Here is a 15402-nt window from a genome sequence, read left to right as displayed (position 1 = left end):
TGAATCTGCAAAGTAACTTATGTTGTTAAAGAAATGCAGGAGAGTAAAAAGTACAATACTTTCCTGTGAGATATAGTGGAGTAAGAACATAATCTTGCATAAAATGCACAATATCTTGGTAGAATGCACATCAGATTAGAAAAGAAAGAGTTCCACTTCGAAATTATATGTAATTACATGGGTTACATCATTGAGAGTGTTCATGTGGCTCTTATAATAAAAAACAGAGAAGATATCACAAATGAATATGGACTTAGGTTTCCAGGGAAAAAAACATTTTATTGTTGGATCAGTAATTTCATCAGCCATCAATGCTGACCTGCTGTACATGTTGTGCTTTCAAATTCATGATGACACTGTGTCACTTTCTGAATGTTGAGGATTAAATGGGTAGTTGCATTTCATCTTTATATTAAATAAAACCCACATGACAAATCATTTGACATAAATGTTTCTCCTCCCTTCATTTGGCTTCTTCACTGGCTGACTCTCCACACTGAAATCGGACAAAGTCCAAAACTCGAGCCTGCTGACCCCTGAGGAACTCTGCCACCGTCCTACTGGGGTCTCCCAGGAAGGTCTGAGGCAGCAGGCGCGTCTCACTTTCACCGCACGGCAGGTCATCCATGTTGCCCAGAGACAAGGGGGCCTCCCCCACTACATGCTGTCCCAACTTACGTCCTAGAACTTCCCGCTCTTCGTCCTTTCCACCCTGAAAAATTACCAGAGCGCCATAGCGACCCATGGCCACCTCGGTCTGGCCGCTCACACCTCCATGTATGTACGAGCCGAAGTGCCACTCAGAAGGGATAGCCACTGACACCGCCCGTCTCACTGACATGTTCTCACCGAGGCGGCCTAACAGAAAAGAGGGAAACTTGTTTAATCAATGAATGGTGCAATAAACTGATTTCAGCAAAAAAAGTGCTTCATTTGAAAGATGGTAAAGACTTCATTTTAAAGGTCTAAATGGTTCGTTTTCACCGTCCTTTCTCAAGTATGAAGTATTTACAGTTCTTGCCCAGACTAAAAATGTTTTCATTTGTTCTCCTTTTTCTGCTGTTAAAGGAATAGTTTAGATTTTTTAAAGTGGGGTTTGTTTGAGGTACTTTTTTATATTCAGTGCATTATCTACAGTCAGTAGGTCCCCAGTTTGGCGAAGTAGACAGGAGTGCGGCTTAAGTATGCCAACTGCAACTACAAACCCACTTCAAAACATACAAGCTATACATTTAAGTGAAAACAATGTGTACATTTGAATTCCACATGGCAACACATGGGATGACATCATGTATGACTGACATTTAATGTTAAAATATCAGTATTTACACTGAGTGTCATCAACAATTTAAACCTGCCAAAATGATTTTTGACCACTTGGGTGCAGCAGAAACAAGTTGTGAAAAAACTGACATATTTACCTTTAAAGTTGATATCTGTTAACAGTTGCTAATTTAAACATTCAGCAGATATGCAGCTTTAATTTATGTTTGTGTCCACCTCATTATTGCAAGTCCAATATTCACTCTCTTTGAGGTCTGTCTTTGGTCTTTACGAACTAGTAGTCTGAAATTTGTCTGCTCTTCTGTGTTCATTTTTTTTAGTATAGTCAGTATCTCATGCGTACATGTGAGCATATAAGCACACAGGATATTTTGTTCCCTTGTGCCATAATGATTATTGTTACATCACTTCTCGTACAAAGATTTGCAAGGAATTAAATGTACAAGACAACATCAACTTCAATTTAAAATTGTGCGTTATACTGCCATCATTGCTTATGAAAATCCCATTTGAAGAAAATCTTAAAATTCTGGTAGAATAAGCACAGGGTTAGGGTTTTAGTGTTTTAGAGCCTAACAGAGCAGTGTCACCTCAGAAAAAAACAACTACATTCTCTTACTCACCTATTGTGAGAGCCACTCTGTCTGAAAGTGAAGCTCCTTCATCCACACTGAGATTGTTTAACTCTTCACCTGCCAGGACACTCTGAAAACAAATGTAAACAGAGTCAAAGCAGAGAAAAGGAATCAGAGCTGGTGCTTTCTGGCATTTTGAGATAACAGTGTTGCATCCACTTGTAAGCAGTGATAATAGATAATGTATATATCATATATTATATGGGCCTCACAAACAGTCCTAAATATGGAAACAGTGGGAAAAAGGTGTTACCTGTGTGAGAGTGCTACCTGATATACCCAATATTATACTATACAAATTTATCACATTAATATAAAGCCACATCAGTTTAGCCGGCTTCTTAGCGTGTCTATTTACATAGTTACAGAAAATGACATGAGTTTACCTTAACATATCCTGCCTTGCTTTGGGTTTTATTCTGGTGGTGAGCCAAGGTGGCAAAAGCAACGTCCTTAACCAGCTGTTGGAACTTCTCATTACGAGCGACAAAGTCTGTCTCACAGTTGACCTGCATCAAACACACAAGAAGGAAGACAACAGATTTTACTGAATGCCATCATGCCCAACCAACTGTAGAGTAACCAACCTGAGTGATGATACTGTTAATTAACCCCTGCACCACTGGCCTTACCTCCACCATAACTGCAGCTTTATCTCCTATAACCATGCCAATCAGGCCCTCTTTGGCTTTGCGTCCCTCCAGCTTGTTTGCTTTGCTCCAGCCCTCCTTCTGGGCCTGCTCATGTAGCCATGTCTCTGCCTGAAAGTTTAACAAATCACATTAATAACAGTCACACGGTTAGTTGTTTCAGCAGTCCCCACATACTGACAGATAAGGGCCAGAACAACTTCAATATACCTTGGCATTGATTCTACAAGTCTCTGTACACTAATGGAGGGCTGAACACTTAAATATTTCAAAGATATTCCCTCATTTGGTGTTTGGATGCTACTGGTGGTGGCCAGTGCTGTCTAAAGCGTTGGTTCAAAAATCTCCAATAGGTGTTTAACTGAGTTGAAATCTGGTGAATGAAGACCATAGCATAGGATTCACATACTCATCAAATAATAAAACATTCCCATCAGGATAGAAATAAGGTCAGAAACTCAAGGTCAATTGGGCCTGTTCAGCTTTATTATTCAATCCACGGAGCGTGATAATATCTGAATTGCTGAATTGTATAAGGCAGTACATCTCTGTGGAAGAATCTACATTCATTATGTTTTTCAACTCATTCAGTCAGATTATTTCCTTTAATTAGTCACCAATCTGTAGGTATATTGTTGTAGCACACTGGTATTGTGAGTGCAGACACAGCAGGGGATTACCTGAGCTATGTCATTGTCAAACTTCTCCAGAGCTTTCTTGCAGTTAATGAAAGTGTATCCAGTGCTTTTCCGCAGTTTCACCAGGAGGGCTTTCTCAGCTGCCAGGAGCTGACAACCTGTGTGTAGTGACTGTACATGCTGGCAGAGGCTGACCTGAGGATGACAGCAGGAGAGAGTCTGTATAGTATCATGACAAGAAGCAGTGACCGAGGCTGTGTCTTTATTAGACAGTCGCATGTGCCACAACTTTGCTACAACAAATGCCACTTTAAAGCATATTTTTTTTACAGAGATATCCAGCCACATTTATTTATAACGAACATGAAATAAGACTGACAATGTAAGGAAACACATTGAAACTGGCCCGGTAACGTTGAGCTGGGGAATCAGAAAGTGAGGAAGCTAACCAACAAACCAGCTAATTACAGCTCGAGCTTAAAGTGAATTGTTAGAAATATAACCAAGTGTAAAGCTTAATGTGCTCACCTTTGCAACGTCTCTTGTAACTGCTCTGAATATAAAGGATAAAGACATTTTACACCTTGTAGAAGAGAGCTGACTTATGAAAGCTCAGAATGTCATTGAACTCCACGCTGTGTAAGGAAGCCGTGAAGGGACAAAACGGCTCCGCGGAAAGTTGCGTATTACTGCGCAGCGCCCTCTGTAGTGCGGGAGGACAGCTGCGTTGTCGAAGCCATACACAGAAAAGTCTGTTGACCTTTCAATTCTTAGTGATGTAATGTAACTTAGGAAATATATTTAAGTAGTAATGATGATGATGTTGATGATGATGATGATGATGATGATGATGATGATACTGCTATTACTTATATATATAATATTTTTTTTTTACTAGTAGTTAAAATTATTTATAGTATTTATTGGTGCAGCTAAAAGTGCTTTACAATAAAGTGAAGAAAAAAGACAATAAATAAAACAGACAAATTGAAAAAAATATATACTGTACATACTGTGCTTCTGTACAATCAGGTACTTGAGTAATTTCAATTTATGTTAGTAAAAATGTTTTTGTTAAATTACTCCACTACACATTTTTGACAACATTGGCTACAAGTTACTTTTGCAAATTCAGAAATAGACACACAACTAGAATGACTGCATAATTATGCTTTATTGATCAAAGTCAAAGTAAACTTTAATGTAAATTTTCCATATTTACAAGACACTTAGAGATTAAAATAACGTCCAGTCCAGTCCAACATTGAAAAAGGAAAAAAAAAAAGATAAACAAAAATAAGTATAAGAGCAGGACATAATAAAAATGGTTTATTATGTGTGGGTTTTTTTTAAATTGATTTTGCTTTTATTATTACAACACCAAGTCTAATCACAAAGAATAACATCTATATTTGGTACTGAAAGTATATTTGGATGTTAATACTTTTATTTAAGTAATATTTTGAATGCAGGATTTTAACTTGTAACAATGTATTTTTACATTTACTTAGGAAAAATACAAGGCTTACTTGACCACTGAATATTCTGTCAAGAGATTGTATGATTCTGACCTAAAAATGTCTATTTCTGATTCTTAAAAACAGTATTCAAAAAGCAAAGTCTTGACACTTATTCCTGCATCAGTTACTTTTGCTCAAATTAATTAATGCTTTTAAACAATTAATGGAGATATCTGCTAGCAATCCCCTTTCTGGTGGTTAAAAAAATACTGTGTTATAAAATTACCTATTAATTAACCAATTAACCTTATTTTAGGTTTTTTAGGTTTAGGTTTATTCAACAATACATTAACGGCGTCCATCGAAAACTGTAAACTGTTTGGAGGCAAAAAAAATCCTGCACTTTCATGTATAATTATCAGCGACAATCAGTAATTTAACTGCACCAACACAAGGGCAACAATTCCCAAAAGAACCTAGAAAAACTAGAAATGCAACTTTTTCTACTGTAAGTGCATTAACATTGTTTGTTTAAAAGCAACTGAAAGCCACAAAACTTAAATATGCATTTTACTGTTTACTGTAAGTGTAAAGTTAAGGACCTATTTGCAGTGGGAGCATGTGAACTCAACACGATCAGGGACACTGAAGCAGGTGAGCTTATCTGAGTATTTTGAGCTATCTTGCACAAACCCTGTGAAGTACAGCATCTGGTCACTCTGGCAGGAGAGCTGCAATAGAACGTTTTAAATAAATTTAATATTGTTTTGGATAATATAACTTTAAAACGCAATAGGCTAAAAGAGACATTTAGCTGCATAGTGTTAATGTAACAGAAATTACATTAATTGACAAAGAACTAGTGTATGACCTTAGATGGCATGTATAATCACATTTTGCACCTGATATGGTTTTATTTTGACACATTAAAGTGCCGCCTGTGTGCAAGCAGCTGTGCAGATTCACATAGAACAAACAAAGAGAAATGTATTGCCTACATTTAAAAAAAAAGATTATTCTTAAAGATCTTGAGGTGTTTTTCTATTATTCATTAATGCTTTACAAAAGTTCATTACTATCAAAAAACAAAAGATTTACATAAAGAAGTTACATGTGACAACACATTTTCATCCATGAGACAACATCATGATGAAATGATTGACATCCTGACTGATGGGCTGGGTTCAAGTGAGTGTTGCGTGTGGATTGGTCATGTGAAACTTGCTATAAAAGGGGGACGATGATAACAGTCACTTCACCTTGTTTTCAGGTTGCAGCTGAGCCAAGATGAAGGTCATTGTTGTCCTTGCACTTTGTGTGACCCTGTTCCACCACGGATACAGCAGTAAGGGATTCTTTCTGCTCTATTTTCACACTAATCTATTATGTCAGGTTTATATATATATCCATGTAATGCAGTTATAAAAAGGATGAGCAAATTGTGCTGTTGATTCTCAGACAGCCTGGACTCGTGTCAGGGCCGCTGTGGTTATGGAACAGACAATAACTTCTCCTGTCAGTGTAACCCGTCCTGTGAGCGCTACGGAGACTGTTGTTCTGACTACGTAGAAACATGCAAAGGTGAGTGACAAACACTTATTATAACTAATTGCATTGTAGACTTCTGAAGAAAATCATCACAAATGTGTTTTTTCCCTTCCAGCTGGAGCCACGTCTTGTAAAGGCAGATGTGGTGAGAAATACAACTCTCAGAACGAGTGCCACTGCAACTCCAAGTGCGCGCAGTACAAAAACTGCTGCAGCGACTACGCAGACCTCTGTGATGGTAAGAACAACCACGTGTCACCTGTAGCTGACCCGTCTCACGTGCCACACAGTATATCAGCACTGTTAGTCACATAGTTTCTCTCTGTTTATGTTTCCTGAGCAGCTACTTCGACACCTGGTCACTTTCACATGTTGGATTCTGAATCTAAGCTGTCAGCAGTCGAACAATCAGCCCCACTGTACTGAAGAAGATCATTTTCTCAATCTGATGTCTTTGGGCTGTTTAACTAAAAAAATAGATTCTCCCTCTTAACTTTTCATGATTTAAATAGCTGAGGCTCAAATCATCCAATATTTCCCAAAAATAATGGCAAAGGTTAGAGAAAAGTCTTCACATGACCCCTCAGATTAATCTTGCGACCCTTTATAGGAGCCTGACCCCTAGGTTGGGAACCACGAGAAAAAATTACCTTACTGTATATAAAGTAGTGAAAATTAGCCCCACATCGACATGCTACTACAGCAAAATGCTACTTATTACTTTTTTACTTATTTTATTAAAAATATATATTAACATATCAAAAACAGGGGCATATTTTCTGGAAAACTAGTAATTTTGCTTTAATACTTTCAGTACATTTAGTTGATAATTCTTCCTTACTTGATATGGGGTATCTTTACACCGTTTCATTAGTATTTTTTTTATCACATAAAAGATCTGGAGACTTATTCCACCACTGTTAGCTTTTGGAGCTGACCTCTTTTGGTCAAATATTTTTTCAGTACTTGACCAGCAGGTGTCGCTGTTGTGCCAGAGAATGAAGCGCATTCAGATCCTCTCGGCCTTCTTAATTTTAAGTGAGAATACTTAACCTAAATAAACTACATGAAAAGTAAAATTCTTGCTTTCCAAATTGTCCTTAAGTTAAAAAAAAGTATTGTCAACAAACTTAAGGATATAAAGCAATACTCATGACAGATAGGGGCACTGTTTTATATTATTGCTGATGTAAACAGCATTTCAATGTTAAGAACTATTTTATATATTTAAGAATTCATATATACAACTCTAATACCTCCCAATATTATTTTACATCATATTTATATTCTCTGTCTGTTTATAACTTGTGTAAAATTTTAATCTGAAACATTACTCTCCTATATAGTATAAAGTTGCATAAAATAAAAAATATTCAAGTAAAATACCCCAAATCTGTACTTAAGAACCTGAGTAAGTATAATTTTTAACTGTTAACCACTGGTAATACCATGCACAGTAACTTTGTCTGTAATTGCTCTTGTAAACATTTTTTTTGCTTCTACTGTTGTACGAACTGTAAATACCTCTAATTTTTATTTATGCTATTTTGCATTCTGTTTTTATTTCTCTACTTATCTGTAATAACTTCTGTCTTGTGCTGCTGCGACACCTGAATTCCCCCTCTTAAGATCATAAAAGCTTATCCTATTTGAAATGAATAAATAACAACACTTATAAAGATGTGTGTGTGTGTGTGTGTGTGTGTGTGATGTCCTGCAGGTGACGCAGGTGGTGGTGGAAGTGGTGTGATCACTGATGCTGAGATCAAGGCTATCTCTGAGACGCTTTTTGTTCTGGACTCAAACAAGGCCTCAGCCTCAGAGTTGATCATTGACCCTCAGGTTCTGGTGCCCGACTCCGAGACCAGCGCCAAGGACGACCTTGCGTCTAAACCGTGAGAAGTTATTACCAAGGCACTCTCTCATTGGTTCCTCTTCGTCTTGATCTTGATGTGCAGTATTTACCCCTTTTTGTGTGTCATTTTGTGTTTTTGCCTCCAGTTTGTTCCGATTCGTGAATGAGGAGGCTCTGTTCTCCAGACCCACCTATGCTGCTTTCCTCGCCGTGCTGGACAACTACAACAGGATGACTGGAACGGCGGAGGACTTCAGTCCTCAGCAGCTCGCTGAGCAGGAAGCCTTCGTCAAGGAGACCATGTCCAACACTGAGCTGGGCAGAGAGCTGTTTGCTTTCTTCTACACCAAGGGTAACTCAGTCTATATGAACCAGTACATCCTGATACTGGGTTAACACTCCTCACATAGACGTCTGGTATATTTAACATGCATGTTGTCTGTGACCCCCGCTCACTGAACACAATCTCACACGCACAGTTCCGATCACCCAAAAAAGAAACAAAATGACCAAAAAAAGAAAACAAAATGACCAAAATAGACACAAATTGACTACAAAATGATCAAAAAAAGACACAAAATGACCTATAAAGACACAAAATGACCAAAAAAGAAACAAAATGACCAAAAAAGACATAAAATGACCAAAAAAGACACACAATGACCAAAAAAAGAAACAAAATGATCAAAAAAAGACACAAAATGACCTAAAAAGACACAAAATGACCAAAAAAAGACACAAAATGACCAAAAAAAGATATTAAGTGACCAAAAAGACTAAAACACATTAACACACACTGACTTCCAAAATGATTTGGCGATCCCCAGAAATCATCTCGCGACCCCAATTGGGGTCCCGACCCCAAGGTTGAGAATAGCTGCTCTAGTGTAATTCTATCTTTTTTCAGGCGTCTATGCATCAGAGGAAGATTTCCTTTATGACCTGAAGATGATGTGGTTCGGTCTGTACTCCCGCAACAACAACAAGATGGACTCCAGCGGCTTTGAGCACATCTTTGCAGGTTCAGACCGTGCACATTTCTTTCAAACACCACAAATGTTTTGCAAATATTTCTTTGCGATTATTAAGAAACACATTCTGTTATAGGAGAGATCAAGGGAGGGAAGGTGTCTGGTTTCCACAACTGGATCCAGTTTTATCTTCTGGAGAAAAGAGGAAAGCTGAACTATTACAGCCACAGCTTCAATGGGCCTGTAAGCATCCACAACATGTTGATTTAAACTGTGACATGTGCAGCAGTTACTTAATTCATCCTGTTTTTCCTACATCAGTGGGTGAGCTATCCTGATGTCATGGGGATGCAGTTCATGTGGGAGGGCTACTACAAGCAGGTTGGATCTGCAGTCATCGGCTGCAGCCCTGAATTTGACTTTGCCCTATACAGCCTCTGCTACATCACTCGCCCTGGAAAACAGTGAGTAGACCTACATGTCATGCAATGTCATCTTGCATGTTTTAGGTTTAGGTTTATTTGCACAGTTAGAATTAAATAAAATGACAAAGATAACAAATAGTGTAAAGTGCATGGAGAGGCAGAAAACCCAGATGAGCTTATTTAAAGTCTCCACCTAGAATTTCATAGTTATAAGACTGTAATAAACTGATAATACAAAAAATATATGTATAACATCAACAACAACTTATAATGAGAATAACAAAAATAATATAGAAACAAAAATGAACATGATATAAAAGTGTATTTGTGTGTGAATTAGAACTTTAAAACAGCAGTTAAATGGGCTTTTAGACATTGTGAGTTCTTTGCCAGATGGGAAAAGCTATTCCATAATTTAGTCCCTAAATTGAACAATAAATTGACCTCTGCATGTCAGAAATCTTGGAGGATGAAGATCTAAAGATTGACGCGTTGGATAAGAGTGAACTTGAGAATTAAATTTAAAATAAGTCTTAAAGTGCTTTGGAAAGTTTTCATGGTCTGAATATACCTTAAAAATAAAAACACATATTTGAGAGATATTGATGTCATAAACAGTGAGTATCTGAAGTTTTTGAAAAAGAGGTGCAGATGAGGCATGTGACTCTGATCGGGTTGCCGTCCTAACAAAACGTTTCTGAAGAACCAAAATTCTGTGGAGTGTAGTAGGAAATGTGAATCTTTTCCGCTTTTTTAAAATTTATTGTCCCTTATCTGCAGGTGTCGTCTGAGCCTGGGAGGAAAGGAGCTCATAATCCAAACTTACACCTGGGACAAAACCCTCTACGGCGATGGGAAGAAGTTCATCGGATCTGCTTTTCCTGCAACCCCCAGGAACTGAAGCCGTCCACCGCTGAATGAGAAGCAACTCACGGAGGAGTCTGCTTGTGTGTCATTACACTGTAAATGCTTTGAATAATAACATTTCCAATGGAAGCCCTTTTATCAGTGAGAGGCATTCATAAATTCAATTAAACTTTTCAGTTTAAAAGTTTGAAGATATGTGGTGTTATATCGCAACAGCTCTTTTCTTTTGTTTTCAATAAAGCAGGAATAAAATAAAAAGTCCAACTCAACTTTGTTTATATAGCACCTTTCATTTAAACATGCAGCCTAAAGTGTTACACAGGAAAGATTTAAACAACTAAGAAAAAAAGTAAGACTCGAAATAACAAGAATAAATAAAATTGATTTAAAAAAAAAAACACTAGGAGTAAGAATTATTTAAAAAAAATAAAATAAATAACAATGATTAAAACTTAACAACTAAGGCTATAACATAACTCCAAATTAAAAGACAGATTAAAAAGATAGGTCTTTAATTTCCTTTCAACAGAATAAATATCCTCATTGTAGAACTGCAAAAATGAATCAATTAGTTGTAAATGATTAAATGAATCACCAACTAATGTAATCAGTGATTATATAATTATCACTTAATTAAATAAGTAAGAGAAAAAGGAAAAATTCTCAGATTCCTGCCTCCTAAATGTAAATGTTTTTTGGTTTCTTTGCTCCTCTATGACAATAAATTGAATATCTTGAGTTGAGTTGAGAGGATATCATCTTGGACTTTGTAAAACATTGATTTAACCATTTTCTGACATTTTATAGACCAAACAACTAATTCATTAATTGAAAAAACTATCAACAGATTAAACAATGAAAATAATTGTAAGTTGCAGCCCTACTTTGCATATAGTTTCCTTGTAGAAGTGGCCCATTCTGACACCCATTCTGCATATCCACCCGCATAAATAAAAGAGTAAACCAGACAGTGGATTAATCTGCAGTGTAACCTCTCGTGAACAGTCTTTAACACCAACAGAATGTGGTGTTCTCCCAGGGGCACGATCAAACTGTGCCTAATGGGGCAAAAAATGGGCGTTTACACACCCTGAGTGGGCACAATACTGACACCAACCCTTCAGCAGTGAGAGCATGTGTGCATCTGACACAATTGCTTATTGTCTCATAAAACATCAACACATACACACACACACACACACACACACACACACACACACACCCACACACACACACACACACACACACACACACACACAAATGCAGTCTTTTGCAGTATGAACTATAGAAACAAAAAGACATTAACAGATCCTCTTCTGCTTGACCTGCTTCAAATAGTAGCCACCAGCTAAACCTGTTCTTATCAGCTGTCCATAAAGCTGTGTGTGTAACTCCCCAGTGTGGGGTTAAGTTTGAGTGTGTGTGTGTGTGTGTGTGTGTGTGTGTGTGTGTGTGTGTGTGTGTGTGTGTGTGTGTGTGTCCAGCTGGGATGGGGGTTGATTTTACTCTTTCACTCATCTAGGGTGACTAACAGGATAAATTCTGGTCTGCCGACAGAACAGGGGGACACACTTGCAGCCCTGTTTGAAGAAAGTATTACAGGAGATGGATCTGCCACTGATCCCATTGTCCACCAGTCTGTGTGCATTCATGCAAAAAAAGAGCACAAGACCAGCCAGTTTGCAGGAAAGCGGCGGCCTTCAGCAATTCATCTGATTTGGGCCTCACATGCAGTCAAAGTGTTGCAGTAACAATAAAGTTAGCCCAGGGAAGAATTTCTCTCGCTGTTTTGTCAGAGCATATTACATTTTCTGAGCTGGTGACTCCAGAAATTAGAAGAGTAAATCTTCTCTCTTTTCACACTGCCTTCTTTTAAAAGCCCTGGTGGAATCAAATTAAACCACAGTGGGGCAAATAAAAGAAAAAAAAGATTCAATTGTTTCTTTTGTCACTCACACAACTTCATAATCGAATTATAGCTGGCCACCCGCCAGCGTGTCCTCGCATCTCCCCCAAATGGGCTCCTCCTGGCAGATCTCGTGAGCCACCTGACTTTTGTTTTGTAATTATATTATCCCGCTCTCCCTTTAGCGTGTTGTGGCTAATGGCTGCGCGGGCTAGCCCAGCTGCACATGCAGAAACAAAGCTGCTTATGGGGCCAGACAATGGACCCGTGGAAAAGGGACGCCTGAAGGCGGTCAGCCAATGAGCATGCACAACAGGGGGCCAACAGAGGGTTTAGGGAAGGGTTAAGGGGGTTTAGGGGTTCAGGCAGAGGGGGGTGTCTGTTTTACCCAGTCGTGGGGTCCATCAATGAGATGGTTAGCAGGAGGACACATGGTCAACATCACCCCTGTCTCCCCAGGGTCGGCACTGGGCTGGAGGGAGGTTCAAGTCTTGGCTTAGATGCCGGCCATTTCTAAAGTTGATGGGGGACCATGAAATACAGAGCAACGTTCATTCTCTGGAGTGTTTTTGTGGGCTTTCCGAACAATTTGATGACCGTATTGTCATTTGAAGTGGATACAGACATATGCAGAGTGAGAGATACGATCTTGATCCATTGAACTGATCTTGTTGGAGTATTGCTGCAGTGAAAATGTATCCAAGGCTACTAAATTTTGATTACTGTTATTGATCTTAGTGTGGAATGCCCTTAAACATGAACTCATAGAAATAGAAAAAGGACAGAACGGACATTAACATTTAAATCAACAAAGGAGAAACAGAGTGGCGGCCATTTTTATAAGAACTGTAACTGTTGTAATGCCTAACTTCAGTATAAACCGACTTATGGTGATTCAGTCGCAAATTCATTGCAATGTTAAGCAGCAGTGATGAACAAATGAACAGTAGAGGGTAAGAAGCACTGAGAGATATCTTTTCTGAATATGCTTTCGTACACTATCTTGTTTCCTTTCTTCAAGAGAGAAATTGAGGATTGCTGGATTTAATTGCCTCATGTTTCTGTTGGTAATGCACCTATTCATATTTATTAAATGATACTGTAATTGCCACGGGCAGCATAGGGTCCGTCCAACTCACAACCCGCAGCTAGAAGACTACTTTGTCAGGAGGAGAGCGGACTGCAGCGCAAACTAGTCAGCCGTCTGTCTCTGAATCATATTTTTTCCATTTAATTATTGTACATAAACAGAGATACAGAGGCACAAACAGATAAATAAACGAAGGCTCAGAATCTGACACATTTTACCGCCCCAGTTACATCTCGTAATATTACCTCACAACAATTGCAGTACAAGCCAAGTGACCACAGCCAACAGTACACTGTCCCTTCTATCCTTATTCTATCTCTATGCATGAACTATACAAACACGCACATGCACTCACTGCTAATGCTGCAGTATTGGCATCTCTCTGAGGACTTCCAGTATGACAGATGGACAAAGCCCAGTTTCCCCCGCTGTCACAAACAGATACACAGGGGAATCATGGGAAGGTCATGTTTGTGTGTGTACTGGAGTGAAGTTTTATCTGTCCTTCATATTTTTTTTATTATAATCAACTCAATTCCCATCTCACGAACATACCTAGAAAAGGTGAGGCAGTGTCCTCTGAGCAATGTGAACATGCTGAGTGAGCTGAGCAGCCAGTGGAGAATAGATGAGCATCTGAGCCACAGACTGTTAAAATAAGAGGTATGTTTAAGAGAAGGCCATCTGCAGCAGGACTTCATCATGTGCGGTCAGCACTGAGGGACCTGGGGACTTTATGGCATACATACAGTCTTACACTTCAGCACCACTTGTGGAACATGAGGACTGGGTGATAAGTGGGTCAAACTATAAAGAAAAATGATAAGGAAAAAACAGCTTTCTCATTAAAAATGTTGTATTTTGCCAGTTAGGATGCAACTCATGAACCTAAAACATTAAAATACAAATTCTAACTGCTTTCAGTATCATAAAGAGTGTTATGAGTGTGTAATGGGGACACAAGGCCTCAGCTATCATATTCCCCTGCTGGTACCACTCTGGGGATGCTAGAGGCCCATGGGCTATTCCCATTTCAGGCTGCAGGTGTGGAATAGAAAAGGCAGAGACCCACGGGGAGGAGCAGTGGGGAAGGTGGTTGGCCTGGGAATGGATGGGGAATGAGAAGTGCATAGTTTAGGTGTGCAGTTTACCTCATAACCTACCTCGAGTTTCTCCGTTAGGGCATATGGTGCTCTGTTTCTAAATCATGTACTGATCAGCGATGATGAGGGTCAACAAGATTTCCGGTCATTGTCCATGTCTTTGTCACAGAACATTAGTGAGGTGAACGTGTATATATACGCAAAATCAACAACTTGAATTAAGTTTATAATTTAGCCTGTTAATGAATAACAATTAAACAAGCCTCTTGGTTTCGTCTTCACAGGTAAACTACAAAGGACATGAGATTAACTTACTAAAACACATAAAATACACCAAAAAAGTTGAAAAAAATATATTTTGTTATCTTTCCATGAAATGATTGTGACAATGTGATGTATTCACAACAGATTAAGTGTATATCTTTTCAAACATATGACAATGAAAATGAAACTACAATTACCAGAGGATTGTGTCTGTAAACAAAATCATCCAACTTTATGGGTGGCCGTGTATATAAAAAACGTTGTAAAATGGTCTCATGTTGGTTGGCTTTAGGCAACAACACTACTTAGTTAGGTTTAGTAAAAGATCATGGTTTGGGTAAAAATAAGTATGTTTGTTATGTAAATGAGTCAACGTTTACTTTTGGTTTCAAGGGCACGAACAGCAGATCTTCTGGGTGAAATTCCCGTGGTTGTGTGACCCATCCATCAACCCTGACCTCCTAGGAATGATCGTAGTTCTTAGAACCACGTTCTGAGGAACCTTTAAAGGGTACCGGATTGGTCCAGAGACTTACGTGTACACAACCAATCACTCAACACAACCAATGCAGCACCGGTAATCACAAACAACAAAAACAACAGACAGCACTAAAAATAAACAGCTAGTAACAAAATAATGAACAAATGGACTGACAGTGAAGTCCAGGCTTCCCTGAGCATATACTGTATGTGACGGGGGAAATAC

The 15402-nt window shown here is 38.6% G+C and overlaps 2 protein-coding genes across 2 annotated transcripts; one reads left to right on the top strand and one right to left on the bottom strand.

Annotated features, from left to right (window-relative positions):
- Positions 1–258: 258 nt before the first annotated feature.
- tsfm (Ts translation elongation factor, mitochondrial) lies at positions 259–3871 on the bottom strand. Its single transcript, XM_059328498.1, has 6 exons — positions 3736–3871; positions 3250–3402; positions 2552–2680; positions 2306–2428; positions 1908–1989; positions 259–858 (listed from the first exon to the last, which is right to left on the bottom strand). Exons 1-6 carry the CDS (start codon positions 3781–3783, stop codon positions 464–466), a joined length of 930 nt encoding a protein of 309 aa, XP_059184481.1. The 5' UTR covers positions 3784–3871; the 3' UTR covers positions 259–463.
- A 2068-nt stretch (positions 3872–5939) lies between these two features.
- Positions 5940–10544, top strand: endou (endonuclease, polyU-specific). Its single transcript, XM_059329933.1, has 9 exons — positions 5940–6012; positions 6126–6248; positions 6331–6453; positions 7936–8110; positions 8217–8422; positions 8978–9091; positions 9178–9284; positions 9363–9505; positions 10247–10544. Exons 1-9 carry the CDS (start codon positions 5955–5957, stop codon positions 10365–10367), a joined length of 1170 nt encoding a protein of 389 aa, XP_059185916.1. The 5' UTR covers positions 5940–5954; the 3' UTR covers positions 10368–10544.
- The last annotated feature ends 4858 nt before the right edge of the window (positions 10545–15402 follow it).

This window comes from Centropristis striata, chromosome 3 (genome assembly GCF_030273125.1).
Source record: "Centropristis striata isolate RG_2023a ecotype Rhode Island chromosome 3, C.striata_1.0, whole genome shotgun sequence".
Lineage (NCBI taxonomy): Eukaryota > Metazoa > Chordata > Actinopteri > Perciformes > Serranidae > Centropristis > Centropristis striata.
Note: the sequence above shows the minus strand (reverse complement) of the source record. Positions and strands in the feature narration are given on the sequence as shown.

What these genes read in the sequence shown, in the direction of transcription:
- endou (XM_059329933.1), top strand. Translation starts at nt 5,955, where the DNA reads ATGAAGGTCATTGTTGTCCTTGCACTTTGTGTGACCCTGTTCCACCAC. An exon ending in GACGACCTTGCGTCTAAACC is followed by an intron (nt 8,111 to 8,216) that starts GTGAGAAGTTAT and finishes TTTTGCCTCCAG; the next exon opens with TTTGTTCCGATTCGTGAATG. An exon ending in GCCACAGCTTCAATGGGCCT is followed by an intron (nt 9,285 to 9,362) that starts GTAAGCATCCAC and finishes TTCCTACATCAG; the next exon opens with TGGGTGAGCTATCCTGATGT.
- tsfm (XM_059328498.1), bottom strand. Translation starts at nt 3,783, where the DNA reads ATGTCTTTATCCTTTATATTCAGAGCAGTTACAAGAGACGTTGCAAAG. An exon ending in TTGACAATGACATAGCTCAG is followed by an intron (nt 2,681 to 3,249) that starts GTAATCCCCTGC and finishes TTAAACTTTCAG; the next exon opens with GCAGAGACATGGCTACATGA. An exon ending in CAGAGTGGCTCTCACAATAG is followed by an intron (nt 859 to 1,907) that starts GTGAGTAAGAGA and finishes CTTTTCTGTTAG; the next exon opens with GCCGCCTCGGTGAGAACATG.